Source organism: Cetorhinus maximus, chromosome 3, assembly GCF_964194155.1.
Source record: "Cetorhinus maximus chromosome 3, sCetMax3.hap1.1, whole genome shotgun sequence".
Lineage (NCBI taxonomy): Eukaryota > Metazoa > Chordata > Chondrichthyes > Lamniformes > Cetorhinidae > Cetorhinus > Cetorhinus maximus.
This window is the reverse complement of record NC_135881.1, coordinates 74,188,266-74,204,997: the sequence shown is the minus strand read 5'-3', so window position 1 is coordinate 74,204,997 and position 16,732 is coordinate 74,188,266. Positions and strand designations below refer to the sequence as shown.

Genomic DNA, 16,732 nt, shown 5'->3' with positions numbered 1-16,732 from the left:
ATGCGTGAGGAGTAAGGTACTAAAAATCTACTGATATTAGGAGAATACAGGACTGAGACTGCATGCCTGTGGATTTGCCTGGCATTTATCTTATAATGAAAGGCTTTATAAAATACACAAACTACTTATAGCTATTTAAGAACTTCTTGTTATTTGATCAATCACAAGTCATACTATACACTGAACCTGTACAAAATATGTTGTGTACCACGTACATTAATTATAATTAGGGCATAGAGTGATAACTTAGTGGGAATTTACAATATTTAGCAGGAACTAATCAGTCTTAGGAACACTTTGCAATAGGGCTTAAATGATTAAAATTTGCTTTTCCATAAAAGTTATTTTGACAGCCGACTGCAGCTTTCCCTAAATAATAGCTAATGAGAGAATCTGTCAGCATTGTTGATATAATGCAAGGGGGAACGGAACAATATCCAATCAACATCAAACTAATGGAGGAACTCCATACCCTTCTTCTCCAACGAACGTGACGTACAGCTTGTTCCGTTGCAGATCCTTGCGTGAATAGGCCATAACCTGATTGAAGGTACCTTCCAGCAAGTGGTCCCGACGTATAATTAGCCTGCAAAGGATAGAGCAGAGTTGGAGTGACAGAGCAGAGGCAGCTGTGTGGGCTCCAGTGCTGCCAGCAGGATTTTTACAGCAAGGAACTTTTCTGTGTAATTGAAAGCACATGTAAGCTATATATAGGAAGTCCCAAATTATTTTTCTTGGAGAATGCGTGTACATTTTTGAGTCGAATTATTCACTTACTAACAAGCCTCTTAAATGGGCTTCACCGTCACAAGAAGCTGTTTTTCTTTGAAAATATATAACTTATTTTCTTTGAAAATATGTGGTCTAAACCACAATGAAATGCATCACTGCGCCATTAGTTGTGGTGTTGCATGTTTCTTCTTTCTCCCTGAACAAAACCCTTTTTCAGGAAGAAAGAATATGCTTTCTTGTCACATTTAACATGCTTTCAGAATTTATAACCAATGGACTAAACTGCAGTTATTCATGTGTTCAGTCCATAGGTTAGATTTAACAAATTTGTGCTCTTGCCAAGGAGCTTGTGTGTTGGGAGCATATATCGGCATTTTGGGTGGAGAGACCAGCTGCTCCGCAAAATTTTCCATATATTAATTATTAGGTACAGTAAATCCTGTGGGCTCTGTTGACCTCCATGTCCAACTTTCTGTGTGTGTCTGATTCATAAAGATCTGTGCTGCTGGTGCGAGCTAGTGAAACATATTTAATTGGCAACCTCATGAAGAAATTATAAAAGTGAGTTCCTCACTTGATTTTTCCTGGTCCTTGCCCATAACCTTTGGCCTCAAGCTTTCTGTAAAAGTTTCTCAGCTTAGCTTCAAAATCTCTCCTGTATGGTGCAGGAGCCCTTGCACTTGCTCGCTGCATGCCTATCAAACAAAAATGAAAATCATATTTTCATGATGAATATATTCCTGCAAAATTCATTTGCAGTGCAGTTTTTAAGAAAAAAATTACAACAATGATTAAAATCAGTTCTGTCAGCACAGGCCTTCCTACTCTGTTAGTTGCAGCTGCTGACAGCTAGTGCTCTGTCCGTGCGGCAGTCTGGATACAGGACAGATTGCAATAGACAGCATAACTCTACCAGGCAAATTGGAACCTATCTACACAGAGATTCTTAGTCACATCCAAGTGAAGGTGACTCTGCTGGTATCAGTGGGTGTGAACAGTAATGGCAGATGTGAATGGTTTTCATGTGCCTGGCTTTCTTTTACCCTTCTCCCAAAAACATCAACGTTCCAGGATTCCAATAGGGAGTCCAATGTCCACATTTTTCAGAACCAATACAAAATGTGGCAGTGACTTAAGTATGGAGCAAAGCTTTACCTGCAAGCAACTGGTTTCAAAACCTTGAACAGAAGAAACTAAAAACATTCATAATTGCTTTCAATTGCTTGTAATTTGCAGTCCCCTGACCCTTTCTCATTTCAATAGCCCCCTTCAGCAACTGCTCAATGCTCCTGAATGTCCATTGTGCATGCAAATTGTTAGGAATTCATTTGGAGTCAGTGCAAATGGTCTGGAATCATGGGGATGCGGAAATTATGCTATTTGTACCACATTAAAGTCATAAGACGCTCCTGCTGAAAAGTCATAGTAAAGCTCCTTGTTGGTACGAGGCTAAAAGGGTGGAGATCCAATATCACTGATCTCCAACCACCATGTGCTCTGTTATGTCAGAGGTATGTCTACTAACGGAGGGTAATAGAGACAAAATTTAGCCTACTTGGGTTTTCTTGAGGTTTCTGGTATGGTTTTAACCAATCACTGCACTGGCATGAATCCCTCAATCTCTCTTACCACAATCTACTGTGACATTAAGAGCAGAATTTTCTGGCCGGCGTGCGGGGGCGGGCCCGACATGTAAAATGATGCATAAAATGAAGGTTAGCGGGCAGGCGGAAAGCCTAAGCGGCCTTTGCGTTTTTCAGGAAACCTCATCCACAAGCGGGATGAGGTTTCCTGAAGCTTTTATTGAATAAATAAATTAATTTTCATAAATATAAAAACATGTCCCAGCTCATGTGACGCAGTCACAAGAGGGATCATGTTTAAATACATTTTTAAACCTTTGGTTTACTTTTTTAAAGATCAGCTCCATGGCTCAGGGAGATTGCTGCAGTCTTTCACGCGCATGCCTGGGAGCGTTCGGGAAATGGACCGCCCACCACAATCAGCCCCCGACTGTGATTTCACGCTGCCTGGCCAATTAACGGGCAGCCAGCGTGAAGCGCACGCTGAAAAGCTCAGCGCTGCTGGGGTGGGGGACGGAGGAGGGCGGGCGATGACGTTTCCGCGGGCGCAGGCAAGCGCTGAGAGAAAGCTTGCTGAATGCAGAGAGCCGCCTCAGGAAGCTGCAGAAAACCACAAAATTAAGTTTTGAAAATCAGGAAAAAAATGTCCAACCATCACAATCAGGCACCTGAACATATAAATAATAAAAATGCTATCCACAGATTTTTATTTTAGTTAATAATGAAAACCTCATTCCGCCCTTGGACGAGGTTTGGTGACAAATGCAAAGTCCGCCTGGCCGATTCCCCCATCCGCCAACCGTAAGGTTGGATGGACCACGAAAAATTGGAGACAATTGCGCTGTCAATAGGCTTAATTGCCTCTTAATTGTTGGCGGGTGCGCTTCCGACTTATGTGTGCGCCTGCGGAGCGAAATATCGCGCGAGCGCGGGTGGCATGGGACGCTAGCCTGACGTCTTCTCGTGCGATTTTACGCCCGTTGGGTCGGGCACACGCCCACCCACAGCATGTAAAATTCTGACCAGCTTGAATGCAAGATACTTATGTGATTGCTTTTAAAGCTCAGACTATGTTATCTGTCTCAGGTTATATCAAAGATAGGATAAGGTTCTATCCAGTTCTAATGCTAAACCCAAAGATTAATCTAACTCACCTGGGGAATTTTGAGGTGAAGACCCAGGGGAGCAGCGGGGAGAGTAGTTGTACCCCGGGTGAAATGGAACATGTGTTGGAACATATGACATAATCTCATCTTCAAAGAGGCTAGAAGGAAAAAAAAACATGGTAAGTAAATGGTCGCTTGATTTGGCAATCATGGCAGGAAGAATTACAATGACAGTGACCTCGTTAGCATTGATTGAACCATTTTCTTCACAGCAAATAGTACGATTTTTAACCTTGACTATTATGAAAGATTTCGTACTCAGGAATGTAATTGAAAGAGACACCATCTTCTCAGAAAAGTGTTTGCGAGACAATTTTCTCATATTTGCAAATTTAAAATAAGATGATGCATCACTGTGCACTTACATGTACTGTCACTGATGCAAATGAGGAATGTTTCCTCCTTCCCAAAATAAAGCGTTCCGATGACTTTAATGAAGAAAATTCTCCTTTAAATGGAAATATGCGATGGCTATCAAACAGATGTCTTTATTCTAGTATAAGGAAGTGGAATCTTTACTAATTCAAATACTGTAGCACTTTCAGCACTTAGGGTAGGAGGGAACAGAAGATGCACAAGCAGCTTTAGATGATGAAGGCACGTGATTACATAAAGTGGTTGGACATTTTAAATCGTTTTCATTCCAACTGTGTGGGGACTGCTAATAGCAGCTGGGTGCTTCCAGAGATACACATTGATAATTAAATGGATTACGAATGTTTGCTATTTTCCATCATTGCAGTACCAAATATTGCTCTCTCACTGCATGAACTGTGTCATATCTCAGAACAGACAAAATCAGGCCATTTGATCCATCAAGTCACAGGTTTCAAAAGTCTTTTACTTGTGAAAGAAAACCATTCTCATTGGTGAGTTTCCAAAATGCCAACTATTTTAACACACTAAAGGACTATATACACGTTTATCATTCGGCAAAACAAAGAAGAATAATTGAAATTAAAAGCCCTGGGGTTATGATTGTGCGCAAAATACAACCAGCAGCAATTTCTCGAACTGTAATTACGAATTAGTTTCAGGCTTCAGGTTAAATTACATTAGACATCACATAGGCCAGGGAGAATATTTACACAAGTGTTAAGAAAAATATTCAGACTCAAATTTGTACAAATGAGGGGCCCTAAATTCTCTCAATCACCTGCCTGAATTTTTTGCGCGTTGAGAAGTAAGAGACGGAAGGCAGAATTTTCCCAGCCCGGTGGAGTCAAGTTCAGGTGCATACGGGGTGGCAGATTCATGGAAAATGGTGTTGTCTCAGAATTCTGATCTCATCCACCCTTTTCCTGCTTTTCCTGGTGCAGGATCTGAGTTCTGTGAGTGTGACAGAAAAGCAACTGAGGTGATTGAAAAGGCAATTAAGAGCCTTTTTAACTATGGGCTGAATTCTCCGGTTGGCAAGCGGGGGCAGGTCCTGCTCACCGACGCATAAAATGACGCGCGGTGATGTCGGGCGGGTGTCCCAACGTCACCGTGCGTCATTTAGATTTCCAGTTCGATGGGCGCGCAGCCGAGTTGAGAACTGTCAAAGGCCTATTAAGGCCTGTTAAAAACTAATTAAAGCAATTAAATGAGCTGCCCGCCCAACCTTAGATTAGCGGGCAGGCGAAGAGCCCAGGCGGCCTTCGCATTTTTCATGAAACCTCATCCATGGGCGGGATGAGGTTTCACGAAGGGTTTTAAAATTCAATAAAAATTTTTAAAATAATTCGTTGACAGGTCCCATGAGGGGACATGTTTTAAAAGTTTTTAAATGCTTTATTTCAGATTTTAAATGTCAAACTGATCCCTCTGAGGCACATCTGTGTCTCATGGAGATTTCTGCGCTCTTTCTCACACATGCGCAAAAAAGCGCAGGCCCGAACTCAGGGAATCCCCCCCGCCCGCACAGGGAGCGCAAAGCGCTTCCGGGCAAGTGTCACGATGGGTGGGCCTTAATTAGCCCGCCCACATAAAATGGCAGCGCGGCCCCGATCGGGGACGCCGATAGGGTTGACGCCAGCCCCTGCCCGCCCCCCGAACAGCACCCCTGACAGGGGGACAGTTTTTCCCCATGAATTGCTCCTTCCCAACAGTGCACAGCTTCCATGTTGTGTCCACGCCCGGGTCACCAAGGTGAGTGCATTGTGGGAAGAGCATCTTCAGTGAAACTGACAGCCTGAGAGGGCTTTGATCACTGAAACTAGAGAGTTCCTACCATGGCCATGTGTGAGGGTACTGTTCAAAGCACTTCTTCTCCCAGGCATGTTTTTACTGTGTGACAGGTAATTGCCAGCTTTTTGAGTGGCACTTCATTCACTTTCCTGCTGCCAGCCTTCACCACGGCATTGGAGTAGCTTCTAACTGAGTGAAGGGCACCAATGTACACGTTCTCTGCCATAAGCTCCAAGATGCACTGAAGAATGTGAGTTGCAAAGCACCTCAAATGTCCTGCCTATGCTGTTAGTGGATTCTTACTTTTCAGTTGCCATCTGCACCACATTGTTCAGCTTAGCACCCTTTTTTTTACACAGCAAGTGATCAGGATCAGAATGCACTGCCTGAGATTGTGTTGGAGGCAAATTCAATCAAGGCATTCAAAAGGGAACTGGATCATTCTTGGAAGAGAAAAGATTTGCAGGGCTAAGGGGAGAGGTCAGGGGAGTGGGAGTAAGGGAGATGGTCTTGCCAAGAGTTGACATGAACATGACAGGCCAAATGGCCTCCTTCTATGCTGTATGTAATCTATGATTCTATGAACTCTACCATCCACCTCTGCTGAGGGACAACAGCAGAAGTCACACCACTGCCAAGCAGCAGCAGAAGCAACATCAGCAGCAGCAACAGCCTTCTCTTGAGTCACAGGCCGCTCCATTGGTCAGAGGAGATGGAAACCGAGATCCAGGCTCAAACAATTAAGGGATTCAATCGTGTAGATACTGAGAATTACCATTACTAAATCCCCCACTATCAACATCCTGGGGTTACCATTGACTAGAAACTGAGCTGGACTAGCCATATAAATACTGTGGCTACAAGAGCAGGTCAGAGGCTAGGAATCATGCGACGAGTAACCCACCTCCTGACTCCCCAAAGCCTGTCCACCATCTACAAGGCACAAGTCAGGAGTGTGATGGAATACTCCCCACTTGCCATAAATGAGTACAGCCCCCACAACACTCAAGAAGCTCAACAGTAGTCAAAAACAAGCAGGCAAATAATCAGCATCCCATCCACCGCCTTAAACAGTAGCTCTCTCCACCACCCGTGCACAGTAGCAGCAGTGTGTACCATTTACAAGATGCACTGCAGCAACTTGCCAAGCCTCCTTCGACAGCACTTTCCAAACTTGCGAGTTCTACCACATAGAGGATGAAGGGCAGCAGACACATGAGAACATCACCACCTGCATGATCCGCATCAAGCCACACACCATCCTGACTTGGAACTATATTGTAATTCCTTCACTGTCACTGGGTCAAAATCCTGGAATCCCCTTCCTAACAGCACTGTGGGTGTACCTACACCACATGGACTACAGTGGTTCAAGAAGGCAGCTCACCACCATCTTCTCAAGGGCAATTAGGGATGGGTAATAAATGCTGGCCTAGCCAGTGATGCACACATTCACCATAAAGAATTTAAAAAGAAACTATTCCTTCTGACTGGAGAATCCCAAACAAGAAGGCATAATCTTAAAGTTAGAGCTATGCCATTTAGGAGCGAAATCAGGAAGAATTTGTTTCACACAAAAGGCAATCGACATCTGGAACTTGCTCCCAAAAAGCTGTGGATGCTGAATGGATTGAGATTTTCAAGACAGTTTAGTAAATTTTTGTTGGGCAATGATATGGAACAAACATAGGTAAATGGAGTTGAACAACAGATCAGCTATGATTTATTTGAATGCTGAAACAGGCTCGAGGGGTGAAATGGTTTCCTCCTGTTCCTATGGTCCAAATTTTATCACCCTTCAGGGACAGGATGACAGGTGGGTATGGGGGCCATAAAACTGGGCTCTATGCCAGTGGTGCCATTCCCGGCTCTTACCCTGCCACCCTGCTGGGATTTTACCAGTAGTGGAGAGGCCAGCACCAAGTGTCCAAGCCGCCCAGTAAAACCTAATGGGCTGGTGGTCCATCAAGGTGGGGTTGGGTTGCCTCCTTTTCAGACTTTCTTTGTCAATTGGAGCTCTTCCCCAAGCTATTTTTGCTGCATTTTCCCTTACCCCCTCCCCCCTACCACTCTGTTCACCCCACTCTCCCACCACCCCCACAATTGGAATGCTTCCAGAAGGTCACTATTATCTAATTGAAGAATTTTTATCTATTGCGCCCTTGTATTGTATTGTGCTGGATTCCAAATTCGACCAGAAGCTAACAATGGAATGCAAACCTGATTCTAATTACAATCTTGTAAAAACAGTCACACAGTTGGTGTGGAAAAGTGAAAGTATATTTATGTCATTTACTTCATGGCAAAAAACACATTGATACGGGAACAGTGATGTCGTAGTTATGTTACTGGGCTATTAATCCAGTGTTTGGGATTAATAATTTAGAGAATGAGTGTTCAAATCCCACAAGGGCAGTTTGAAAATTTGAATTCAGTTGAAATAAGTGTTGAGATGGACAGCTGGCATCATTAAGAATGATCATGAAGCTGTTGAACTGTCATAAAAGCTCAACTGGTTCTTTAAGGCCCTTTAGGGAAGGAAGTCTACTGTTCTTACCTGGTCCGGTTTATAAAGCACTCCAGCTCCACTGCATCCTCTGAAATGACCTACCTAACCACTCAGTAGGGAAATTAGGGGATGGGTAATAAACACTGTCCTAACCTTTGATGCCCACATCCCGAGGATGATTTAAGAATAATTACAGTGCAGTGCAACAGATTTTTAAAAATAAACTTTTAATCACCTCTAGTAATGCTGCACAGTTAGTGACCCATATTTATCCCTCAATCAACATCACTAAAAATAGATTATCTGGTCATTATCACATTGCTTTTGTGGAAACTTGCTGTGCTATATTACAAAGTCTACAATTCAAAAGTACTTCATTAGCTGTAAAGTGAATTGAAATGCCTTGAGGCTGTGAAAACCCCTATATAAATGTAAGGGCAGAATTTTCTGTCCCCAGTGGGGCTGGAAAATGTGGTGAGCCATTCAGAAGTCCATTCACTTTGGCAGGGCCAGAAAAGAAGGCCGGAAAATTCTGCCCAAAGCCTTTCTTTCCTCAAAAAAAATTAAGCAACTATCAGCAAATAGAGAACGTTAATTCTTTTGAAGTGATCTTCCCATTATTGATGGAGTTTACAATCTGTTTTTTGCCAAAGGGTTTATGTGCCACTAAACATGGATAGGTTATAAGCAATACAAAGCTTGCTCATTAACACCCGAAGAGGTGGGTTCCACACCTAAGCAAAAGCATCAGCCACATTGATTGCTAAAAGCACTTAAGACCCAATATTTGATAAAATGAAGATTCTGAAACATTAATTAATTGGTTACTGGGCAATTCTCACAACTAGACAAAAAACCTTGTAAATAACTTATCAAATTGGCTTTAGTGAGGCAGTATAACATGTAAAAAAATTACATTTGCAATTTATTTTAAATTCATTTAAAGTGTACTCATTCAACATTTATGTGATAGGAACAGCTATCATTGGAAAAAACTAAAAGGAATTTATGCATGGATATTTTAGTCTCTTTGACATTTATTCTTTTGATCAGTAATTTATTTAAGTGGTTTTGACTGTAGCAGAAATCTTACTTGCTCAGAGTCCAGAGAAGCCTCTGGTGTATCTAAAAGTGGAGCTTACAGATGGTGGAAAGGGTTAAGTTTGTGAATAAAACAGGAAATGACCATTGGTGGCTATGCCTTCAGCTGCCATGGCCCTAAATTCTGGAATTTGATCGTTAAGCCTCTCCACCGCTCTATTTCTCCTCCTTTAAGATACTCCTTAAAAACTACCTTTTTGACCAAGCATTTGGTCACCTGTCCTAATCAGGGTGACCAACTGTCTAACGTCTTGTCAGGCGTTTCTGACATGTGTTACGTCCCAGATTTTTGCCCTCTATGCAGACTTTGTTTCAGAGCATGCATTGACCACAGTAGTTTGGCAGCTTGAATTCAGGGCTGTCTCCACCCCACCGCACCCCCCCAACAGTTTCCACTGTCCCGCCAACCCCCCACCCCATCACCCACTCCCATGGTTTCACCAGTCCCTGTCATGGCAAAGTATCCCATATTTTCTTCCCCCAGAGCTGGTCACCCTGGTCCTAATATCTCTTATGTGGCTTGGTGTCAGATTTTGCTTGATGAATATTAAACACAGAAATAATAAATAGGAGTCAAAGGGGTACTAAGGTAAAATACATAAATTACATAAGAGATAGATATGTGTGTAGACTCAAATAAAACGGTGGGAAAGTTGAGACTCATTGCCTGCAACTCCTGCACTATGTGGAACTCCAGAACACTTCAAATGCCTTGGATAACCACAGGTGCAGGAATTGCCTCCGGCTGCTTGCGCTCAGTGTTTCTGATCTTGAGAAGCATCTGGTGTCACTGCAGGACATGTGGGAGGCTGATGATTTCCTGAACTATACGGACCAGGCAGTGGTTAACCCACTGTCACAGGGAATTCCAGGTTACGGAGGGAAGTAAGCGAGGAAATTACAGAGGTTCTAGCTGCAATCATCCAATCCTCCTTCTATATGGATTGGTGCCAAAGGACTGAGGGATTGCCATATTGCACGCCCGTTCAACAAAAAGAGAGAGATATGATCACAGAAATTGTAGGCCACTCAGCCTTTTAGCGACAATAATCTAGAAAAAATTTAATTATCACGTGGAAAAGTATGGAGTATTAAATGAAAGTTAGCACGAATTTAATAAAGGTAAATAATGCTTGACTGGCTGAATTGAGTTCTTTGATGAAGTAACGGAGAGGCATGATGAGGGCCATGCAGTTGATGTATATAAAGGCATTTGATAAAGTAGCACATAATATATTTGTTAGCAAATAAAAGCCCACAGGATCAATAATACAAAACTATCTAAGAGATAGAAAGCAAAGAGTGCTACGAATTGTTGCTTTCCAGACTGGAGGAAAGTGTAACGTGATGTTCCCCAGAGTTTGGTATTAGGTCTCCTGAATTTTTTTGATATATGTTAATGGCCTGGACTTGTGTATCCAGGGCAAAATTTCAAAGTTTGCATAGATATGAAAGTCATAAACATAGCAAATAGCGATGTGGATAGTAACAGGCTTCAGGCGGATGTAGACAGACTGTGGAAATGAGCTGACAGATGGCAGGTAAAAATTTTTACAAGCGATACAGTTTGGTAGGAAGAATGAGGAGTGGCAATATAAACAAAATGATATAACTTTGGGGGAGAGGGGGATGCGTGCAGGGTCAGAGAAACCTGGGGGTACATACACAAATCTTTGAAGGTGGCAGAACAAGATGAGAAAACTGTTAAAAATGCATAAGGGATCATTGGCTATATAAATAAAGTACAAAAGCAAGGTTACGTTAAACCATAAAACACTGGTCAAACCTCAGCTTAACCTCACTGTTCAATTCTGGCCATCACATTTTAGGAAGCATGTCATGTCCTTAGAGGGGGCGCAGAAGAGATTTACTAGAATGGTATCAGGGATGGGGAACTTCCAGAAACGGAAGAAGCTGGGATTGTTTTCCTTAGATCCAATGGGTTAAGTAGAGATTCGATAGAGGTGCTCAAAATCGTGAAGGGTTTTGATAGAATAAATAAGTAGAAACCAATTCCGGTAGCAGAAAGGCCGGTAACCAGAGAACACAGATTCAAGATGATTGACGAAAGAACCAGAGTTGATACGAAGAAACGTTTTTCAGGCAGCGAGTTGTTGTGATCTGGAATGCACTGCCTGAAAGAGTGGTGGAAGAAGATTCAACACTAACTTTCAAAGCGGAATTGGATAATTCCTTGAAGAGAGGAAAACATCAGGGCGATGGGGCAAGGGAACTGAGACTAATTGGATAGCTTTACCCATAGCATGATAGACCAAAAATCTTCCTTCTCTCTTGTATCATTCAATGATTTTATGACAGCACTGCTGGGTAGAGCTTTAGGATATTTTATTACACTTAAGATAATTGTTCAAGAACATCATCCATTATCAGTCAAAATAACGCAGTCCTGGGCGTGTGATGGAAGATAGATTTGCTTCTGGGCAGGATTCAGTTTTAACAGATTTAAAATCCTGCTTAGAAAACTGTCATCATAAAACTCCCCAGTGTTATTCTTAAGGTCAGAGCTGCATTCTGATAGCAAGGAGTGTTGCGCCAACACCAGGCTCTCAGTTCAGCTGTGAATTGTATAAAAAATTTGTTTTAGTATTGATAAGTCAAGAAGCCACTCATTTAAGTAGTCCAGAGAGCAGAACTGAGTGACCTCTACTGGCTGACCCCAGTCAGTTTCCAGCCATTACATTTTGTGGTGCTTTTTTATTATCATTTCTCATTTTATCCAGTTTGGAAAAGCAAAATAAAAAAATCTGTGGGTTAGAGAATGCATTTTCTTGCCTTTAAAATGTTAATCATATTGGGCTTTAACACTGTTGTGCATTGCAATCCTCGTGCCCATTTCTGGGGGTAATCCCTAACTCCCCTCAACTTAAGTTTCTCAATAATCATAAAAATTATTTGGAATGTAGTTCATAATTGCAAAGAGGGTTTTTTGATTTCATAACTTTACAGAAGTACAGTCAATGCAGCCAATCCAATGTCCTTCCTTCCATCATAAAGTCAGAAATTCGGATGTTCGCTGATGATTGCACAATGTTCAGCACCATTCCCAACTTCTCAGATACTGAAGTAGTCCATGTCCAAATTCAGCAAGACCTGAACAATATCCAGGCTTGGACTGAGAAGTGACAAGTGACATTCGCGCCACACAAGTGCCAGGCAATGACCTTCTCCAACAAGAGAGAATCTAACTATTGCCCCTTGATGTTCAATGGCATTACCATCACCGAATCCCTGACTATCAACATCCTGGGGGTTACCATTGACCAAAAACTGAACTGAACTAGCCATATAAATACTATGGCTATAAGAGCAGGTCAGAGGCTATGGATTGTGCATTGAATAACTCATCTCCTGACTCCCCAAAGCCTGTCCACCATCGACAAGGCACAAGTCAGGAGTGTGATGGAATACTCCCCACTTGCCTGGATGAAGGCAGCTGCCACAACACTCAAGAAGCTTGACACCATCCAGGGCAAAGCAGCCTGCTTGACTGGCACCCCATCCACAAATATTCACTCCCTCCACCACTGATGAACAGTGGCACCATTGTGTACCATCTACAAGGTGCACTGCAAAAACTCACCAAGGTTTCTTAGGCAGCACCTTCCAAACCCACAACCACTACCATCTAGAAGGACAAAGGCAGCAGACACATGGGAACACCACCACCTGAAAGTTCCCCTCCAAACCGCTCACCATCCTGACTTAGAAATATATCACAGTTCCTTCACTGTTGCTGGGTCAAAATCCTGGAACTCCCTCCTTAACAGCACTGTGGGTGTACCTGCACCTCCGGAACTGCAACGGTACAAGAAGGCAGCTCACCACCACCTTCTCAAGGGCAAATAGGGATGGATAATAAATGCTGGCCTAGCCAGCAATGCCCACGTTCTGTAAAAATGAAAAAAAAAATCCTGATTCCAAATATTTTCAAACCCATATTTATGCCAATAGAAAATTGCACTTTAAGTGGTAATGATACTTTTTGCAATGGTACTGTCAGCCTACATCTTCAAACACAGCTTTAGCACAGCAGTAAATGAATACAAATGAAATTTTAAGAAGTACTATTTATCTAATTATTAATGGGTAGATTGCATTGACTTTACTTTCTGGCAAATTATAGATTCAAAAGCTCCTTGCTGCACAACATTATGAACTACATCTTCTGTAGCCAGGCCTTTGAGACCCAAAGTTGCTTGAGGTCATCCTCCAAAGCCATCTGGAGTCTTCTCCAAAGAAAGTCAATAGCCTTCCGCCAGGCATTCTGCAACCATTGGGGTAACATGGCGTAGGAGCACTAGGACAGGCGAAAGCACATGGAAGACTGGGATGAAGAGAATGTACAAGAATGATTAGATGACATTTTTATGTACTATGGAATAACTTACTTTGTTGATTTGGTTTGGAATTTTACTTAGTCGTAGTATTAATTTTTGCATTATGGGCAAGCCACGTTGTGATGGTCAGTGTCAGAGGGAAGGGTAGGTGTGGAATTGTTGGTAGATAGAAAATTGGGGTTGTGGTTCCTGGTATCACAATCAGGTGAGTTCTTTACAGACAGCCTGACCAGAAAGTGGCTGTCTAGCTTGTCTCTTGTCCTCTTCCTCCTCATGCTCATGCTCATCGGCTCTAGCTGGAAAGCTAATGATAAGGGCTCTCCCTTCACTGATGGTGAATTTGTGTAGCATGCAGCAGACCCCGATGAGTCTTGGGCACTGCAGGACTCGTCCGGAGAGGTCACGACAATGAAAGTGTTGTTTCAGCAAGGCAATAATCTGCTTTATCAGATTTTGTTTGGCAGCATGGCTTTCATTGTTTGCATACTGGGCACATGTGTTTGGTTTATGCACTAGACTCATTAGCCATGCAGTCAGCGCATAGCTCCTGTTGCCCAGCAGATACCCTGGTTGGTCATGGTAGCTCAAATGCAGCTGGCACAGCGGACTACCACAGAATGAAGGCGTCATGACCTCTGCCAGGATTCTGGGCATTGATCTGCATGATTCTTAGCCTATGGTCACATATCAGCCAGTCATTGAGGGAGTAAGATCAGTGTTGGCTCCAATACAAGACAGAGAAGCCATGCAGTGCCTGCAAAACGATGTGCATGCAGGTAATTTTCATCCTGCACCATAGGAAGCCTGCAATCTTGCTCTTCCGCTTGTCTCTGGCAAGAGAGAATTAAATTTAGTAAAGTCTTAATAAATGGTGAGCCTCATTCACTGCGTAACAGTTGACAGCAAACTGCAAGATGCTGCCAATATTTCTAGCTCCAGTCTAGAAGGAGCCAACGTATAAGTGATCATTGCCTCTTTCAATTTGGCAGATCATGATGTCAATCAGCATGCAACACTGGTTTAATAAGATCACAAGGAATAGAAGCAGGAGTAGGCCATTTGGCCCTTCAAGCCTGCTCCACCATTCAATAAGATCATGGCTGTTCCAATTGTGGCCTTAGCTCCACTTTCCTACCTGTCCCCCACATAACCCTTGATTCCCTTGTAAATCAAAAATCTGTCTAACTCAGTCCTTCCTGCTGCAGAGCACATGTTCATTCCGTATGAGGTCAAGACAGGGTGTTAGCTGGAACTTTGAATTCCAAAATGGCATCACTGGCATCAAATCACTGTAACTAGCGGAGTGTGACAGGGATTAGAGCTGGGCTCAACTATTTACAATCTATTGATTGTAATTACATATCAATGACTTGGATGAAGAGTCAAAGTGAATGTTAGCCAAATTTGCCATGATACAAAAATAGGTAGGAAAGTAAATTGTGAAAAGGCCTGGATTTTCGCTCCTGCTCAGCAAACTCGACCTGGGAGAAAGTAGCCCAGAAGGTTGGACTTTTGTTCCAGGGTGGCGGGGCTCCCTGAGAGTCGGGCTGGGCCTGAAACAAATGCAAAGGATGCCGGGTGTGAAGGTGAGCTGGGTGGAAGGCCTGCCTGCACCAGCATGGAATTGAGGTTTAAAAAAAAGCAAAACATAAAACAGTCCCCAGCTCTCATTCCTCACACCCCCACGCCTCATCCATGCCAATGCATGCCAACCTATGACCCCACTCGCCCTGACCCTTTATAGCCTGTGCCAGCTCATGCCAACCCATGCCCTCCCACTGAGCAGCCTTTGCTCTTACAACTACTATTCCAACTCACCCAGTATCCACCACAGACTGACCTCAGGACCCATGCTAAGATTAAATAAAATAAAGTTCCAAGTGTCTATTACAGACTTCATTAAAAAACACTCATCAAAAAAAAATTACTACATATACATTCCTTCAACTACATTATCCCTTACAACAACACACATTTCATTCAAATGCATAATCTTTTTAAACGTAAAAAAGCATTGGAATTCATAGTCACACTGAAAAGAGTCCACAATCACTTGGAGTTGTGAATCAAACTGTGTAATGGCAGCACCCTACTGTGATAATGGACCGCTGTGAAATCAGTTATGTAGCACTAATCCAGAAATGGTAGCCCTAAGGCTTCTGTCAACAGACAGAGTGAAATAGCGAGCAGTTTTTTCAAAGAGTTAAAGGGCAGGAGTTTTAAACTACTTGACAGCTCCCTTTGACAGTTCATCTTGATACTTTTGATAGTTGTTTTTACAGTTTCAATGAGTTTATGCACAATTTTCACACACAGTCATGCCTAATTTTAGCAATACAGAGGGCACCTTACCTCTCCCAAAGGGCACCTGACTTCTCCCAAAGGTTCCTGGGATCATTTCCAAAAGGGGTACCTAGGCTATCCAAACATATCCACAAAATTCAGATGTGCTCCTACCAGGTCTAATCTGCGCACAACATGTTTCTCACACCAAAATCAGACATACATACATACAAACATACAGATGAACATATAAATTAGGAGCAGGAGTAGGCCACCCAGCACCTCGAGCCTGCTCCGCCATTCAATAAGATCATGGCTGATCTGATTGTAACCTCAACACTACATTTCTGCCTACCCCCGATAACCTTTCCCTGCTTGTTAATCAAGAATCTATCTAGCTTTGCCTTAAAAATATTTAAAGACTCTGCTTCCTTTGAGGAAGAGAGTTCCAAAGACTCACGGCCTTCTGAGAGAAAGACTTTCTCCTCACCTCTGTCTTAAATGAGCAACCTCTTATATTTAAAGTGACCCCTAGTTCTAGATTCTCCCACAAGAAGAAACATCCTCTTCACATCCAACCTGTCAAGACCCCTCACGATTTTAAAGGTTTCAATCAAGTCGCCTCTTATTCTTCTAAACTCCAGTGTATACAATCCTAACCTGTCCAACCTTTCCTCATAAGACAACCCACCCATTCCTGGTATTAGTCTAGTAAACCTACTCTAAACTGCTTCTAATGCATTTACATCTTTCCTTAAATAGGGAGACCAATACTGTCCACAATACTCCAGATGTGGTCTCACCAGTGCCATGTACAACTGAAGCATAACC

The 16,732-nt window shown here is 42.7% G+C and overlaps 1 protein-coding gene across 1 annotated transcript in view; it reads right to left on the bottom strand.

The window, feature by feature from the left end:
• Window positions 1–16,732, bottom strand: part of LOC144678727 (E3 ubiquitin-protein ligase HECW1-like) — a 676,338-nt gene that overhangs the window by 107,842 nt on the left and 551,764 nt on the right. Inside the window, exons 19-21 of the mRNA XM_078538571.1 lie at window positions 3,470–3,579; window positions 1,307–1,427; window positions 473–586 (exon numbers count right to left, since the gene is read on the bottom strand). Of these exons, the coding sequence (XP_078394697.1) occupies window positions 473–586; window positions 1,307–1,427; window positions 3,470–3,579 (345 nt within the window). The remainder of the gene's footprint in view (window positions 1–472; window positions 587–1,306; window positions 1,428–3,469; window positions 3,580–16,732) is intronic.